General features: G+C 41.8%; 2 protein-coding genes across 2 annotated transcripts in view; both read right to left on the minus strand.

The window, feature by feature from the left end:
* The window catches only part of ZNF652 (zinc finger protein 652), a 73,462-nt gene extending 64,078 nt beyond the window's left edge, over positions 1 to 9,384 (minus strand). Inside the window, exon 1 of the mRNA XM_033917424.1 lies at positions 8,387 to 9,384. Within this exon, the coding sequence (XP_033773315.1) occupies positions 8,387 to 9,361 (975 nt within the window). The 5' untranslated portion in view covers positions 9,362 to 9,384. The remainder of the gene's footprint in view (positions 1 to 8,386) is intronic.
* Positions 9,378 to 17,617, minus strand: part of LOC117347076 (autophagy-related protein 16-like) — a 41,745-nt gene continuing 33,505 nt past the window's right edge. The window contains exon 8 of the mRNA XM_033917430.1: positions 9,378 to 9,496. Within this exon, the coding sequence (XP_033773321.1) occupies positions 9,443 to 9,496 (54 nt within the window). The 3' untranslated portion in view covers positions 9,378 to 9,442. The remainder of the gene's footprint in view (positions 9,497 to 17,617) is intronic.

The raw sequence follows: 17,617 nt of genomic DNA on the forward strand, positions 1-17,617 counted from the left end.
AAGGTGGCGTGGAGGAGTGCAGCCCGGTTCAAATCCCACTGCCGCTCTTTGTGATCTGGTGCAAGTCACTTAAACCTCCTTTGCCTCAGGTAGAAAGATTGTGATTGTGAGTCCTCCAGGAAGAGAAAAAATGCCTACTTTATCTAAATGTATACCTCTTTAATAGCTTTCCGGCTTACAGGGCATTTATAAAAAATTAAACAAATATGAATTACATAAACAAACGCAACTTATGTATCGGGCTCAGACTCAGAACTAAGGCACTTAACCAGCAGGCCATCATACGCCCAGATACTGTAGAAACTCTATCAGTAACAGGGGCTGAGGGTTAAAAAAAGAGCAGGTCTCCTACTGGAGCCATCCTTGATTGAGCAGAGCATTAAAAGCCAACTTTCTTGCTGGCACAACAGAATCTTAGCACTTCCTTCCCTACTCTAATTCCTGTGATTTGACCAAAAAAGTGAAGCTAAAACTAAATCTGTTTTTCTACTTCCTTCAGTTTCTTTCCTTTTTTTGCTACTTGTAGCTCCTGTTTCATGACGTTCTCCGTCTCCATCCTCCACTACCAATTCTTCTACTCTAGCTCACCCTGAGCTATTAGGACTTTGTCTATCACTTGAGCTAAAGTCGGCCTTAATTTCTTTATGCTTCCACTTGATACAATTTGTCCACAATGGATGTAGAAATCCTGCTTTCTTTGGTCAGAATTTGCTCTGATTTCTTCCTAAATCTGTTATGGTCCGACATCTCACTATAAGCTGTTCCCTGTAGCTTGCAATTTGTCCTAAGCTCCGATTTGCTTCTCCAATCTCCAGCTCATCTTCTTCCTATTTTTGGCAGCTTTGCCTTAGATTCCCTTTTTGTTTTCTTGGTTGCTCTTAAAATGTATTTTTCGAGTAACTGTTGATGTTTTCCACGTAATTCTGGCTTCCTTCAAGTTTTCTCATTCAGGTTCCCATGAATATGCAGGACATGCACCAGATGCAAAATTTTGGCCCCCTTGTCAATAATTTGCTTTCAACTCCACTTCTTTCTTCAGATCATTAAAAAATTAGAATTTACTCTTCATTTAAGAGGAAAATAATCTACTTTTTAATAAAAGAAAATGGGTAAGAATAAAGTCACTTTTATACTTCAAACAGGTTTTTAGTGTATTAGATTTCTGATTTTAATGTTCAAAAAATGCCATTTTTATGGAATAAAGACTTATCCTGGATCACAGACTCCATAGCCCTTTTAAAATGTGAAAAACAAAGAAACATTTAATTTGCCTTGGTATATTAGGGTGTGTCCATTTTAGGAGTAGATTATTATTATTCAAACTAAAAAAATTTGACTCCGTCTCACCCTACTAAAAGAACTTACACTGGCTGGCTGTCAAAACTCGCATCGCCTTCAAACTATCATGCATAATGTTTCAAACCCTATCTGCAAAAACTGCTGAACCACTCATAAATTTATTTGTCAACTCCTGCTCTACATCAACCAGAAAACTGATATCACTTCAACTGCTACTCCCGTCTCCCAAAGGGGATAAATACAAACGTATTTGACTCGCTTTTCACATATCTTAGCACCAAGACCTGGAACATAATCTCCTGACCGACATCAAGATGGAAACATTCTATAACAGATTCTGAAAACAATTCAAACACTCTTCTTTGAAAGCATACACATCGTAGACAACTAACTCAAAATAATTAATATCACTAAATCGCACCCTCTACTCAAAAGCTCTGCCAGTACAATCAAAGAACCTCCATTCTCTTCTCTATTACCCTAACCATAGTATATTCATTGTGCAACTCAAAACATTGTAGGTCACAACTCAGAAATACCAGATTAGATTTTTTCAAACTTTACAAACTACTAGTGTTCAAATTATGAAGTTGCATGTTGAATCTAAAGCTGTCTTCAGAAACTGTTTAATATAAGTCTTATCTACATCAAATTACAATTAAAATATGGAGAAATTAAGTCATATTTGAGCGTATAAATACAGTAATATGAACTACATCTGTAGTCACATAATTGTCTTTAAAATGTCATTTATACAGTTGTAATTTTTCCCCCTCTTGTAACCTTCCACTACAATGTGATGTAACTACTTCCCTATGTTGCTGCATGGGCCTCATAGCTTGTAAATTGCCTAGAACCTGACTGGATAAGTGTGATTAAGAAATCCTGATTAAATTCTAATCTAATGTCATTATCAAAATCTTATGAGCTCCCTGCTGACCATCTGACCCCTAATATAATATTCCCTCCTCTCCTGACTGTATACATAACCAGCAGCCTCTGTTGTCATTTTTATACATCTTTTTATGGACTGGATGTGTGATGGCCAGTCTGGAACCAACCTGAGCTTGCTCAGAAAGAGGCTCAGACTCCAAAGCTCCAGTCAAGTAATTGAGCGAGTGTAGTTGCCTCAGTGTTGATGGATGGTGTTTTCCTGGGTTTCACCCTGCTGTTTCCAAGCTGTGTCTTCTCATCTCCTTCACCTTTGATCTTCATTATCTTCTCCACTGCATCTCATCTCTCCTCTTCACTACACAACACAGCTTGCAGAACAGACTTGCTGTTTCCATACCAAGCTAATCTTCTCACTGTAGACATGACTATCTTCCTTACCTCTTCACACTTTTCTTTCAACAGTTGCAGCTGGAAGAGGAGATACCTGGGACCTCGTATTCAATTGTTTCTCTAATTCAGGGGTGTCAAATGTCGGTCCTCGAGGGCCGCAATCCAGTCGGGTTTTCAGGATTTCCCCAATGAATATGCATGAGATCTATTAGCCCTTGAGGACCGACATTTGACACCCCTGCTCTAATTCATCAGAATTGAATGCCAAGGACAAAGAGGAAACTGCAGAAAAGATGTACGTGATGCAGGCCTTTATTCAATCAGTATGAATGTGTAATGTTGATGATGTAGGCAGCCAAACACTAATAGTGTGAGCTTTGAAGAATGCAAAGAGAGTCCTTTTTTAACTAAAGGCTTGTTCTGCATGCGTCACCAACAACACACATTCAGGCTGAGAAAAGACCATACAGAAGAATAATCAATGAACTTATTGTATATGTGTTTTGTATTCATCTTTGGTTCTATTGCCTTGGACCCTGATGAAGATGTTTTAGTCGAAACGTGGACCATATCGGGTCCCTATTTATGATTTAAGCTAATGTTTGACATACTGATTGAATAAAGGCCTGCATCACGTACCTATTTTCCACAGTTTTACATTACATTACATTAGGGATTTCTATTCCGCCATTACCTTGCGGTTCAAGGCGGCTTACAAAAGATTTATAAACAGGGTTACAATGAGATAACAATAGAATTGCTAGAGTGGTAGAGAGTAGATCTTTTGACATTTCTTTGGTAGTTAAGAACAGGGAGGTTTAACAGAAGATTTATAAACTACAATTGTCCTTGCTATGAAAGTAAAGGGTAGATCCTTTGTCTATTATTAGTGTTGTTGAGAGAGCGTGAGGTTAGGGCTGTTTCAGGAATTTCTTGAAGAGTATGGTTTTTAGTTTTTTTCTGAATGTCCTGTAGTCTGGGGTGGACACCAGAAGGTTGGAGATCTGGCCGTCCAGTCTTGCTGTTTGAGTGGCCAGGAGGCCGTCGTGTAGTTTTGATCGTTTTACTTCTTTGGTCGGGGGGGGGGGAATGAATGGGGAGTGTGTTTTTCTATGTCTGGTTGTGGATGCTGGGATGAGGCGGTTGTTCAGGTAAGACGGGCTGTCTCCGTTAAGAGTTTTAAATAACATGCAGTAGAATTTGAATTGTATTCTTTCTTGGATTGGTAGCCAATGTGAGTTGATGTAGGCTTCTGTGATATGGTCATGTTTTCTCAATGAGTAGATGAGTCTTAAAGCTGTATTTTGGATTGTTTGTAGTTGTTTGGTCATAAAGGTTGGGCATGGGAGGTAGAGGATGTTGCAATAGTCTAGTAGTCCTAGGATTAGGGATTGTACTATAAGCTGGAATTGTGTTCTTTCAAAGAATTTCCGAATTTGTCTGAGGTTTCTCATGATAGCGAAGGATTTCTGTATTGTGTTGTTTATTTGCGGTTGCATGGTACAGCATCTGTCTATGGTTATTCCTAGTAGTTTTATGGTGGTGTGGATGGGGTAGTTGATTGAGTTGAGTTCTAGGTTGGCTATGGTTTGGATTTTGTCATTTTCGAAGAGAATGAATTTGGTTTTATCTGGATTCAGTTTAAGTTTGTGATCTTTCATCCAGGTCGTAATGGAGTCTAGTGTTAGTTGTAGTGTTTTGGTCAGGGAGGACGTTGATTGGTCATATGGTAATAGAATGGTAATGTCATCTGCGTAACTGTAGGTGGTTATGCCCATATTGTCCAGATGTGTTCCGAGAGAGGCAGTGTATAGGTTGAAGAGGGTAGGGGATAGTGGGGATCCCTGTGGTACTCCGCAGGGGTTTGACCATGGTTTTGATTTTTCTTTATTAGATTTTACACTGTAGGTTCTGGATTTTAGGAAACCTTCAAACCAAGAGTATACTTTGTCTGAGATACCTATTGTATCTAATATTTGCAGAAGAATATTGCGGTCTACTAGATCGAATGCTGCAGTTAGGTCCAGTTGTATGAGAAGTATTTTTTTTCCTGTGCTTAGGATGGAGTAGGTTATGGTCATCCAGATAGTTGGTGAGGAGTTTGGCTACTAGGCCTTCTGTGATTTTGACATATAGTGGTATTGAGGCAATAGGTCTGAAGTTGGATGGTTGATCTGGTGGACCTTTTGGGTCTTTTTGGATTGGGGTGATGATGATTTTTGGCCTTCACCATTTTCACTATGGACTCGTTGGGTTTTCTTTTTTGCTTGTTGACTTCATCAGAACTGAATACCATTTATGGCAGTGGTAACTCCCCCACGTCTTCCTCGGTGAAGATCGATGCAAAGAATTCATTTAATATCTCTGCTATGGCCTTGTATTCCCTGAGAGTCCCTTTTTATCCCTCAGTCGTCTAGCGGTCTAACTGATTCTCAACCCGGGTTCTTGCTTTTAATATACCTAAAAAAGTTTTTACTGTGTTTTTGCTTCCAGCGTGATCTTTTCAAGGTCTCTCTTTATCTTCCTTATTAGCGCCTTGCATTTGACGTGACATTCCTTGTGCTATTTACAATCATTTTCAGTCGGATCCTTCTTCCACTTTCTGAAGGATTCTCTTTTAGCTCTAATAACTTCCTTCACCTCACTCGTTAACCACGCTGGCTGCTGTTTGGTCTTCCTTCCTTTAACACATGGAATATGTCTAGTCTGGGCTTCCAGGATAGTATCTTCCTTTACTAAATCCATGTTGGCTTTCTTTCATTAATCCACGCTTACATATATGTTCTGTCATTTTGTTCTTTATAATAGTCTGTATTATTTTACCTGGCACCAATGTGAGACTCACCAGTCTATAATTTCCCGGATCACCTCTGGAACCATAAGGGCTACTGGGTTGGTAGACAGGTAGGTATAGTAGGTTTTGGGTGAGTTTTGGAGGGGTTATTGTGAAATGTGTACCTGGCACCCTTTATGTGAAGTTCACAAAAGTGCCCCCTAAGGTACCCCACTGCCCTTTTGGCATATCTGTGTGGGTCAATCCATTAAAATGCTGGCCCTTCCCAAGTCCAAATGAGCCTGTTTTGGACGTTTTGCATTTGGATGTTTTTGATCTTTGAAAATGGCCCAAAAAGATACACATTCTAAGGGTCAAAACGTCTAGAAGAGCCATTTTTGAAAATTGTCATTTTTCCAACCCAACTTTTAAACGTCCTTGTGGAAGCAACCAAAGTAGGACTTAGACATCCTATCAAAAATGTTCCTCCATGCATGCATTCTAGGCTTTAAAAAGTCCATAATGTCATCACAGAAAAAGGCTCTAATTCGGACCTATTGTAATTTCACTATCAGGAGTTACACCCAATGGCATTTTATTTAAAGTTGCATAGCCTGCAAGTCCTGCTTATACCAGAATCCCAAAGGAAATTAAACAACGGATTTAACACTCCGTTGCCTTGGGTACAAACTTAAGGGTCCTTTTACAAAGGTGCACTGCCAGAAAGCGCATGCTAAATGCCAAGTTGCTCATTCTATTTCTATAGAAGGTTCGCCACTTTTATAAAAGCCCGCCGTAGATTGTAGGCTCTCCAGGAACAGAAAAATAACTAACATGCACGAATGCACGCTGCTTCAATAGCTTTTGGGCTTGCAGGTGGTATATATGAAATTAAAATAAATTAAAATATTTGGCACAGTGGAATCATGCAAATACCCAGGTTTATTTTTTTTAAGTATTGCTTTAGTCAAATTGGAAATAAATTTTATTTAATTCATTTTCTTTCCCATTTTCCCCAAAGAGCTCACAATTTAAACAGTTTAAACATGCAGAATGTACAGTTACAGTTAACAGGTTACAATGTGACAGATTCAGTACAATTTTTACGATACAAGTTTTTATCCTAACAACACATACGAGGGGTCTTACTCCTGGTTTGTCCGTCTAATACCAATATACATAATATCTAATCTAATCTAATCCTTAGGTTTGTATACCGCATCATCTCCACGTTCGTAGAGCTCAACGCGGTTTACAGTAGGAGAAATAGGAAGGAACTACAACAGAGGGTTAGAGGTAGAAGTGTGAAGAAAATTTAGAGGACTTGGGATGCCAAAATATAAGAGTTTGCTTGATTCCTAAGTTGGAGGGAGACTTACATTTTTTGAGAAAAGCCAGGTTTTCAGATGTTTGTGGAAAACTTGGAGAGAGCTCAAGTTCCGAAGAGGGGAGGTAAGGTTGTTCCAGAGCTCAGTGATTTTGAAGTGGAGGGAGGTCCCTAGCTTTCCTGTGTGGGAAATGCCTTTTAGCGGTTTACAGGTTAAATTTGCCATACTTACAATGACACATACAGGGGGCCTAGTACCAATGCACATTTCTTTGTATTCCTTTGATCACAGGCAGGGAAGCTGGGTGAAAAAGTATGCTTTTATTGCTTTCCTGAAGTTGACAAATCCTGGCCTGCCCCCCAAACATGTCCCTTTAAAAACTGTGCATGCTGCAAATCTACACGTGTAAATAGTTTTCTTTAAAATATCTACTTACATGTGCAAATTTCATATAGCTTTCTAAAATGAGCTTTTAAAACAAGGCCCATCTTGCAACTGCAACCCTTCTATATAGTACCAAAGGCACAATTCAAGAACACTTAGGACAGATATAAAGGAACTTAACTTTATCAGCAGGGGATGAGAAAGAGAAAAGCACATGTAATCTCCCTGGGAATGCCCAGGCCAACTCTTGGTGTAAACCGCCTAGAACTGAAAGATATTGGCGGGATAGAAGACACCAATGTAATGTAATGTAATAGAGGTACAATCTGTGTTTCTTTGTGAAAGTTTCCAACCTCCCCTCCCAAGCAGAGTTAATGTTTGCTGAGCAGCTTTGGGTTAAATGTGTAGAATGATGGTCATGCACACAGAGAGAGAATTAAGTCAGTGTTTCTAAAAATTATTTTAAATACAGTACAGTGCTACTCTTTAACACTCTGAGGCCAATGCAGAAAAGCTCATGGTACAGCTGTGTACAATTGTCCGAGCACAAGGCTTCTGCCACGAGTTTAATACAGTGACTTCCAAGAAGCTAACTGAATGCAAACTTTATGAGGCAAATGTGGGAGGAGTAAGCCAGACATACACACACAGGGGCTGATTCTATAAACCCGACTGTAAGGAGCAGTAGGTGTTTTAAAAAAACAACCTCGAGGCAGGGTGCTGCGATCAGTTGATGGCTGCTGCGGTCTGACTTTAGCATCCCACGGCAGCATTGATAGGTGGCTGAAATGGAGGCCCGGGTTTTCCGGGCCTACATTTCAGCCGCCTACCTTGGCTGATTTTAAGCGCAATTCTGTAACTGGCGCTGTTGTGTGATCGACGCATGATCGGCAGCCACCAACAGAATCGACAGCCACCAGCTACAGAATCCGGCCCTCAGTGAATACGACCCCCAAGTTCAGCTCATGGGAATCCTGCGACAAAAGCCCGCAATTACTTTCTGCATGGGCTGCTCCCTACAGTAGCCTCCAATAAACTGGCACTATGAAAATTAGGAATATAAGGCAAGATGATGTGCTAGCAGCTGATTCTACATGCACAAAAACTAAAATTAGACACGTGCAAAATTTTAAAGCTGATGAGTAAAACACTGAAATTTTGACGACAGCTTTTAACTGCAGCGGGACTCATAATACTACTACAGTATGTATAAACAGCTTTGATGCCCTTGTGTGGGACTATAGTGGTATATCAAGTGTGATAAATAAATTTGATGGACCCTGATCTGTATTTGGAAAGCTGTACAAAAGTCACCTACCTGAATACTTTTTTCACAATCTGTTTGTTGGTGTAGAGCCAGCTCACTCTCCAATACAAATTTCTTGCCGCATTTGTCACAGATCTGCATGCGCCGATGTGTCACATTCATGTGCTTTTCCAAATACCACCGTGTGTTGAATACGCGAGGGCACTTCTCACATGTCAGAGTCTCTTTCTCCTCACACTTAAGTTTCGGCATGGGAGTTTTAGTTTCCTTCACGGTATTTTTCTTCCTTGGAGGGAGCTCGGCGCTATTTTTCTGGCTCCTGGTGCCCCTAGGAACAGGGGACATAGCTGCAGCTGCCGTCATTCTCCTTGTTCTCCTCTGGGTAATATTGACCTCTACTTTTTTGTCCTCCGTCTGCTTCTTATTTTTCTCACCATCACTGCCACTGTTCCCCCCTTCCTCGTTGCTGCTCTTTCGGACAGTGCTATCCTTTGCCTGGGAGGGGACACCTTTCTCCCCTTTGGAGACATTTAGCGTTTGATTATTAAGATTTACCTCCACTATAATCTGCTCTCTTTTAAAAGTAACATCCTCCTCTTCCTCCGATTCTTCACAATTTTCTCGGCCTCCCTTCAAAGTTGGTACTTCCGATGCTGGTTTACTCTCTCTAAAATAAGGCTGCACTTCTGGGCACACACTCAGTTTAGTATCACTTAGTACCGTATAATGGCCTCCGATTTCCCTTTTGTATATTTTAGAAGACAGGTCTAGCTCCTGGTTGGCACCATGGTAAAAAGCAGGTGGAACCTGATTAAGACAGTTGTCATCTTGTGCCATCACTGCACCAAGCACCTCGCTGTCACCTAGATTTGGGCTAGAATTTGTGGCCTGGCTCATGGGTGTGGTGGTCCCCTCTGAAGTTGCTGGGCAGCTCCAAAGCCAGAGGTCCAGACTTGCAGCTTTACAACAAGAGGTAAGGACTGGAATGCCAAAAATGAGACCTGTTCCGCCCACATACTCCTTCATAAAGGGCTAAAATCCTCCTGCCAAGAACCATATATAATTATTGTGTGGTTCTGGTAACAAGTCTGCTTGAAAGCACTTGCTTTAGGTCAGTGCTTCTTCTGAAGACAGATATGTTATACCCTCCGAATATATTTTCTGTGGATAAAAAAAAATGAATACAGTTTAAATAAAATTCTGCACAGAAACATAATGTTTTGGCGCTGTATGAAGTTTTTGGCTGCAGTTTTCTCAAGTCAAAAATAAAAAAAAAAACTGTCAATAATGGATATGATTAGATTTATTTAATGTATATGTCACTTTTCACAACATAGCATTAAAGCGCTTTATAATAAATTACACAAACTAAAATTCACTTTGCAACACAAAACAATTCATTATAAACATAAAAGTAACATAACTCACTAAGAGTTCCTTTAAAGCTGCAGTAAAAATAGGTTTTAGTTCACTCTTATACGAGTCTTTCCCATATGCTAAGGCCAGTTTTACCCTGGCCATAAAACCCCATATTTTCTATTTTTTGCATTAATGGCCATAAGCCAATATTCATAAATTCCTAACATTATTACTGTGCGTTTAGGGGCAAATTCTATAAACAGCGTCCTGATTGTAGGCAGCGGTTGGCATCCTACTGCTGTCTAATCAGACAATTGGGCTGCACATTAAAAAAATCCCCCAAGGCAGGCATCCTACATTGTAGGAGTTTTTGCAAGACCAGGAAATTCACCCAAGGCTAGGCAGCGTGGTTTCACCCGGAAGTGGCCTTAGGCGGCCCTGGTCTACATGTCAAATAGATGTGGCCGCTGAGCCTATCGCGGCAAGGGAATCTCCCTGCTGTGATCAGTTTAGCGGCCGAAGCAGGGCACCCATCTCCCTTGCGAAGTCAGCTGGCAGGAGGGATGCCCACTCCCTCCTGCTAGAACTCCCAAAGCCCCTCCCCAAATGTCTGCGGCAGGTGAAGTGCCCAATTCCTCCTGCCGCCACCCCGAGACAATCCCCGGCAGGAGGGATGCCCACTTCCTTCTGCCACTGGCCCCGCCCTCCTCCGAAGCCCCCAAACACTCCCCGACTCCATCCCTGACAATCCAAGATCCCCCTGATACTCTGAACGCCCCCCCCCCCGACACCCCAAGATCCCCCACCACCCCCCATACCTTTATCTGAGGAATACCCACATCCTCCTGCCATCAAAGAATAAAGGGTAGCATCAAAACACTATCTCTCTTCCAAATGGATGTAAAAGTCTCCCAATCCTACTACAAAACCATTTCATCACTTAAACCTGCAAAACAGTTTTTATGCAGCCTTGTGGCAGTGTTTGGAAGTGAAATTTCTTTTCAGCGAGATACCGTCTTACAAACGTGTGTGCTAGTGAATCCCTCAAGGTAGGTGGATGGAGGGTCAGTATAGTAGCTGTCCCAGGCGTCGGGAGTGTAATTCGTACAGCACTGCAGTCTTAACGGACAGTTAAGTAGAGTTTCACATGTTGTTATCTTTTGAAGTTGATTATGATTGAGTTAAAACTCCAATATTGCTTTTATTAAGGTATTCAACAGATTAAGGAGGGTGGGGGGGGGAGAAACAAATGATTACACTTCTCCCTCCGTATTCGCAAATATGGAAAAAACGCGAATAACTATTGTATACGTTATTCACGTTTGTTTGTAAAAGACAGCGTTTTTGTTATTAAAACCGCAAATTCAGAATGCTTTTGGCAGCTTTTAGAGCTTTAAGCATGCAAGCAGCGATTCAGAAAGCTTTAAGCAGGCAAACGATTTTCTCCATGCATGCTGGGAAGCAGCATTTCACTCTATGGATGCTGGGAAGCAGCGTTTTTCACTGTGCACGCTGTGAACCAGTGATTTTCAGGGTGAAAGTTTTGAAACTTCGATTTTGTAGGAAAACGCATGGAAGCAGAGTGAATGTTGGTAAGCGTTATACTTTTTTTTACAATACAGCAAAAGTAAAGGAACTTTAATCATGATGTAATTTTAGGGGCGGAGTCAGCCGACAAAAAAATCGCGAATATGTGAAACCGCGAGTACCGAAACTGCGAATACGGAGGGAGAATTGTATATCTTCTTGAGATCGGTGAAGTGGGTACTGGAATAGCTGTGTGCTATAAGAGGCTCCATGATCCCGTTCCAATTCAAATTCTGATGTTTCTTTCCTTCATTGGTACCACGTATAAATACACTTGTGTGGTTTCTTTGGGATGCTATATGAGAAAAAAAATTTTCAAACATTTTTGGATAAAAACTGTTATGCAGATTCAAGTGGTGAAATATGTTTTTGCAGTAGGATTAGGAAACTTTTACATCCATTTGGAAGAGATCATGATGGCATAATCGAAAGGAATGTCTAAGTCTGTTTTCGTCTAAGTAGGACACATTTTTTAAAAAATATGTCCAAATTTTTTTCCCTTTCGAAATCGTCTAATTATACGCCTGCCGATCAGAAGAGGGGAACCAAGATGGCGGCGGGTTAGATGCTGCCGTGAGCGTCACACTCTTACCTCCCTGTTTCTTCTATAGAACTGCTTGCTGTTATTGGCGTTCTATACCTCATTCGAAAAGGAAGACTTCTGTCCGGCCGAATCTCTCTACGCCGGGACAGTTGAACATGGACTCTTTCACGACAAGCACCCCATCTGTTAGCGGAGTGGAGCCGCCTGCTTTGGTCTCGGAGGAAGGAGCCTCCGGAACCTCTGGGCCCGAGGTATTTCCGTCTCCTCTGTTCATCCTGCCTCCACCATGACCAGCGTCAGACTTCAGCGACATCGTGGCATCTCCAATCCTGGGCGGATTGTTGCAGACGCGCGCAGAGAGAGCCGACTGCTGCCTGTCACTGAGCCCCGAGTCATTCATGGAGAGGGTGAGAGGCTTCTCCCCTCCCCTCCTGCGGTGGTAACCCTGGACGGCATCTGGTATATGCTACAAAGGCTGGAAGCTGCTGTGACCAAATCTTCTTCTGAATTTACAATAGATGCGAGTAAAATCGATGACTTAACAAAATCTTTAGAATTTGTAAAGAAAGATACAACTGATAAAATTGATTTGATTAACAAAGAAGTATCTTCCCTTCAACAATTAACTGGGAATATGGCAAAGGACAAACTTTATACATTAAGGAAAATCGAACAGATTGAGAATTATAACAGAAGGCTAAATTTGCGGTTTCTCAATTTTCCTAAAGCAACAAGGATGACACTGGGCGATATGTTTAAAAAATATATGACTGAAATTCTAACATTACCATCTGAAGCTTTGCCGCCCATAAATCGTATCTATTACCTTCCAGAGAAAAAGAAGCTAGCAAAACTCCCTGAAGCTGAAAATATACAAATTCCTGATTTGAATAACCTATCTGATTTGCTGGAAAAATCCTTGGAAATTCAATCCCGCACTACTCTTCTTGTATCATTTGATTTGAATTCTATAATGCGAATGTATTTTCGGTTTTCCCAAGCTGTATTTTTTGGACAGAGAATTTGGGTCTTTCCTGATGCGACTAAATCCACCCAAGAACGCAGGAAATTGTTCCTGAATACGAGACAAGAAGTTAAGGCATTGGGAGCTACTTTTTTGTTGAGCTATCCATGCAAATGTTTAGTTAAATATGTTGGTATAAAATATGTCTTTTTTTGCTCCAGAACAGCTTAAGGAATTTTTGGATACTAAGAAGCTTGCCCAGGAAATTAAGGGATGATTGAAAGAAAGATAGATGAAATGTAACCCGTTAAGCTTATTTCTCATGGTTAACATTTCTTAATAGGAGATCTCCTTATCATGTTATATTCCCCTCTAGCTGTTTGTTTTGAGGTCTAAGGAAGAGATAACATTTGTTTATATGATGGGATTTGTTTACTCCCTTTGCTTTTTATATTATGTTTATTTTCTCTGTATTACCAGAACAAGTTGGATACTTGAAAAATTTGTTGTTAAAATGAATAAAAATCTAAATATATATATATATATATAAAAAAAGAAATAATTTCAGAAATAAAAAATAATAAAAAGTTATTTCAGATCACAGGTCGCCACAGTACAGTACCTAAATAAGCCTATATTATATACAGTAGTACACTTCTTTTAATAAAAAAGGTCATACAAAAAGTCTTGAATAAAAAAAAACCAAACCTATTAAATATAAATGCAAAAATATAAGCCTTAGAAAAACTGCACTAAAAAGTGCTACTATAAAAATATAGAAAGATAAATAAACACACTAAGGGAGGAATTCATCAAGGGGCGCTAACCAATAGGAATATTCAACAGAAAAAAGAAAATACTGCTGTCCAATGTTCATTATTAAAAGAAACACAGAATACCTTTCACCTCTGGAGCTGTCAGCTGCTCAGTCACAATGGGCCTGATTATGGGCTAGATTCGCTAAGCAAACTGATTGTGTACCGATCCGTTTGCGACCCAATTTGCCTCCGACCCGATTCACTAACCTGTGTCCCGATTATCCTCCGATCCGTGCATACAAACGAGGGGGGGGAATGGCATTCAAATGATGGCAGGCAGTGATTCACAAACAAAAACCATGCAACACCAACTGGGCTGGCCGATCACAAACCAGCGACTGCTGAGGACCAGTCGCTTAGGTCCTTTCCGACTGCCTGCCTTCTGCCCCGAACTCCTGCTTTCAGCACCAATTTCGTGGTGATTCCAGGAAATACTTCTTCACAGAAAGGGGTGGTTGATCATTGGAACAGTCTACCTCTGCAGGTGATTGAGGCCAGCAGTGTGTCAGATTTTAAGAGCAAATGGGACATTCCCGTGGGATCTCTAAGGAAGTAAAGTCAGGGGGGTGGGTCATTAGAGTGGGCAGACTTGATGGGCTATAGCCCTTTTCTGCCGTCATATTCTATGTTTCTATGTTAATCTCCCGCCTGCCCCAAACTCCCATCTGCCCCGACTCTCTCGCCTTCCCCACCCTTCCCCACAGTGCAAGCCTCTGGTTTTAACCCGCGGGCTTAAAGCGGGTTAAAACCACAGGCTCGCAAAAATGTTAAAACAGTTAAAAAAAAAAAATTAAAAAAAAATCTCTTCCAGGCTCGGAGGCCAGCACATGCGCAGACCATCTACAGATGGTCTGCGCATGCGTTGGGATCGCTATAGAGCAATCTAGACAGGCTGTTGGGGGCGTGATTCCAATCGCCCTCAATTGCATGAGGGCGATTCGTGACTCAGCCTCCCGGACATGGATTGGATCCAATCCATGCTCTTAGTGAATCTAGCCCTATATATAAAAACACCTATGAGAAGTGCAAAAATTTTAAGCCTGTTTTATAAAACAGGCTCCAGTGCACAGCTCTAACAATGCACAAATGCCAACATACTCTATTCACCCATCAATACTTAACTCTTGTTTTATATTTTCATTTTACAAAGTTACTGAAGACTTATCTGTTTCAAAAATTTCTTAGGAAGTAATAATGACTGGTTGATATATCGATAATGATTTTGAAGCTCACTGTGTTTGTGCAGTTTTCTTATTTATTACTGTATATACTTGAATATAAGTCGATTTGAATATAAGTCGAGACCCCCATTTCCGGCCAAAGGAGGAAAAATGGTCAATATAAGTCGGGTGGGTTAATATACAAGTGCCCTGCCAGGCTCTGCACACAGCCCCCCTTCCTTCCTAACCCCTGTCAGGCTCTGCATCCAGCCCCCCTCCCTCCCCTGTCAGGCTCTGCACTCTGTCCTGTCCTCGTACCTCCCCTGCTGATCCCTGGTGGTCCAGAGGTGAAGTGGGCAGGAGCGAGCTTCCCACGCTCCTGCCCCGCTGCTAACCCGGTTGGTGGTACCTGCCACGAGATTGGGTTTCTTCAGCTGAGCAACACCGAGCAAGTGCGTGCTTTGGCACTGCTGCTCAGCGCTGAGCGGCTTCTTGACTGGCTCCCATGAGATTGGGTTTCTTCAGCCACTGAGCAGCACCGAGAATTTGCGGGAGCCAGTCAGGAAGCCACTCAGTGCCGAGCAGCAGTGCCAAAGCACGTTCCTGCTCAGTGCCGCTCAGCGGCTGAAGAAACCCAATCTCGTGGCAGCCACTACCGGGTTAGCAGCGGGGCAGGAGCACGGAAAGCTCACTCCTGCCCGCTGCATCTCTGGACCACCAGGGATCAGCCGAGGAGGTACAAGGACAGGGCAGGGAGGGGAGACATAGTGCAGAGCCTGGCAGCGGCCTGCAATAATCCTGGGAGGGGAACACTCGCCCGAATATAAACCGGGACCTGCATTTTTAGGCCACACCTTCCAAAAGATATAAACAGGATCGAGTACATAAAGAGGTTGGCTACTAAAATGGGCAGTGATCTTCATCGAAAAGTGTATGGGGACAGACTTAAAGATCGCAATATATATAATTTGGAAGAAATGTGGGAGAAGGTTTCCCCAAGCCTTTAACAGAAGAAGCTACTCTCTAGCTAGTCACACACAAGGAAACACCAGCTGCAGTCCTGGCCTAGCTGAGATCATGTTCACGTCCCTGTATGACTTCACATGCAATTTCCTTCAAGTTAGTCCCTTTATTATTATTATTTAACTCCTGTTAATCTATATTATTTTATATGTTAAAGTTGTGCTTGCACCCTTTTGGATTGTGATGACATTATAAGTAGCATACCATGCCTTAATGCAGTGTTTTTCAACCTTTTTTGGGCAAAGGCACACTTGTTTCATGAAAAATCACGAGGCACCCATTAGAAAATGTTAAAAAATTTAACTCTCTGCCTATATTGACTATATATAAAGTAATTCTCTTGAATAGGAATCAAATAAAACACAAAGAAAGTATTTTATAATTACTTTATTACGAAATAAAAATTATAAAATACTTTATTCAGTGCGAAACCTGGGCCCTGTTTGGCTGAACACAAAGCTGATATTCTGGCTGGAATCGAAGAAAGACACACACGTAGCTCTTCGTCAACAGCTCTCAGTCTCTCTCTGTATTTGGTTTTTATAGCATACAATAAACAGACAAATATACCCTCCATCCTTTTTATTAAACCACAATAGCAGTTTTTAGCGCAGGGAGCTGCGCTGAATGCCCAGCACTGCTCTTGACGCTCATAGGCTCCCTGCGCTAAAAACCACTATTGCGGTTTAGTAAAAGGGGACCATATTGTAAAATATAGACAGCAGATATAAATTCAGAACTGTGCATAGTAAGTGAAGGGAAGTTTTCATCTCTGGGAATTTACCCAGTTAACTATTAAGTTATTTGGGCAAATTCCTTTGAAAACTGTGGTAATACTGCCTCCACTTTGCTAAATTTAAAATAAAATCATTTTTCCTACCTTGTCTGGTGATTTCTGGTTGCACTTTCTTCTTCTGACTGTGCATCCAATCTTTCTTCCCTTCTATCAGCCTGTATGCTTTCTCTCCTCCACACCTCATTCCCTCCCCCAACTTTTTCTTCCTCTCTCCCTGACCTTTCTTTCTTTTTTTCTGTTTACTCTTCTTTCCTTCTGTTTCCCTGCCTGCCCCCTTTCTTTCTTTCTCCCTGCCGTTCCCCAAGCCACTGCCACTGCCGCTGCCATCGGGGAACAGGACCCACCAATGGATAACAGGCCCCAAAGCCGACGCCGACGCATGCTCTCCCTGACGTCAATTCTACAATCGGAGAGGAAGTTCCGCCCAGCAAGGCAGCGATTGGCTGGCCCGAACTTCCTCTCCGACTGCAGAATTGACGTCGGGGAGAGGAAGACTGATAGGTCCGATAGATTAGATACGCCAAGACAAAGTGAGTCCTGGGTGATCGACTCACTTTGCACTTGGCGAGCTACTGGCGCCCCTGCTCTCGGGCCCCCTGTCAGCTCCGGGCCCGGCGGCCCTGCGGCACACCAGGCAACATCTCGCGGCACACTAGTGTGCCGCGGAACAGCGGTTGAAAAACACTGCCTTAATGTATGGTAAAATTATGTTCTCACCTGTTAATTTTCTTTCCTTTAGAAGCAGCAGATGAATCCAGAGACAAGTGGGAATAGCTCACATCGACCAGCAGGTGGAGATAGAGAAACTGATTAACAGTTGGCTTTATAGCCATGGTATTCCTCCTGTCCATTCAGTTATGCTCCTTGCCCAAGCATCCCGAGATAGGATAATGAGCATCAAAAAAACTTCTTTCCAGTAGCGAATGCTAAACCATAAATTCACAAATCTAACAACCAACAAGAACCGAACTGAAAATGCCACATAAGACACAGACAGATAGCCACAGAAGGGGGTGGGGCTCTGGATTCAT

The sequence above is a fragment of the Geotrypetes seraphini genome, chromosome 13 (assembly GCF_902459505.1).
Source record: "Geotrypetes seraphini chromosome 13, aGeoSer1.1, whole genome shotgun sequence".
Lineage (NCBI taxonomy): Eukaryota > Metazoa > Chordata > Amphibia > Gymnophiona > Dermophiidae > Geotrypetes > Geotrypetes seraphini.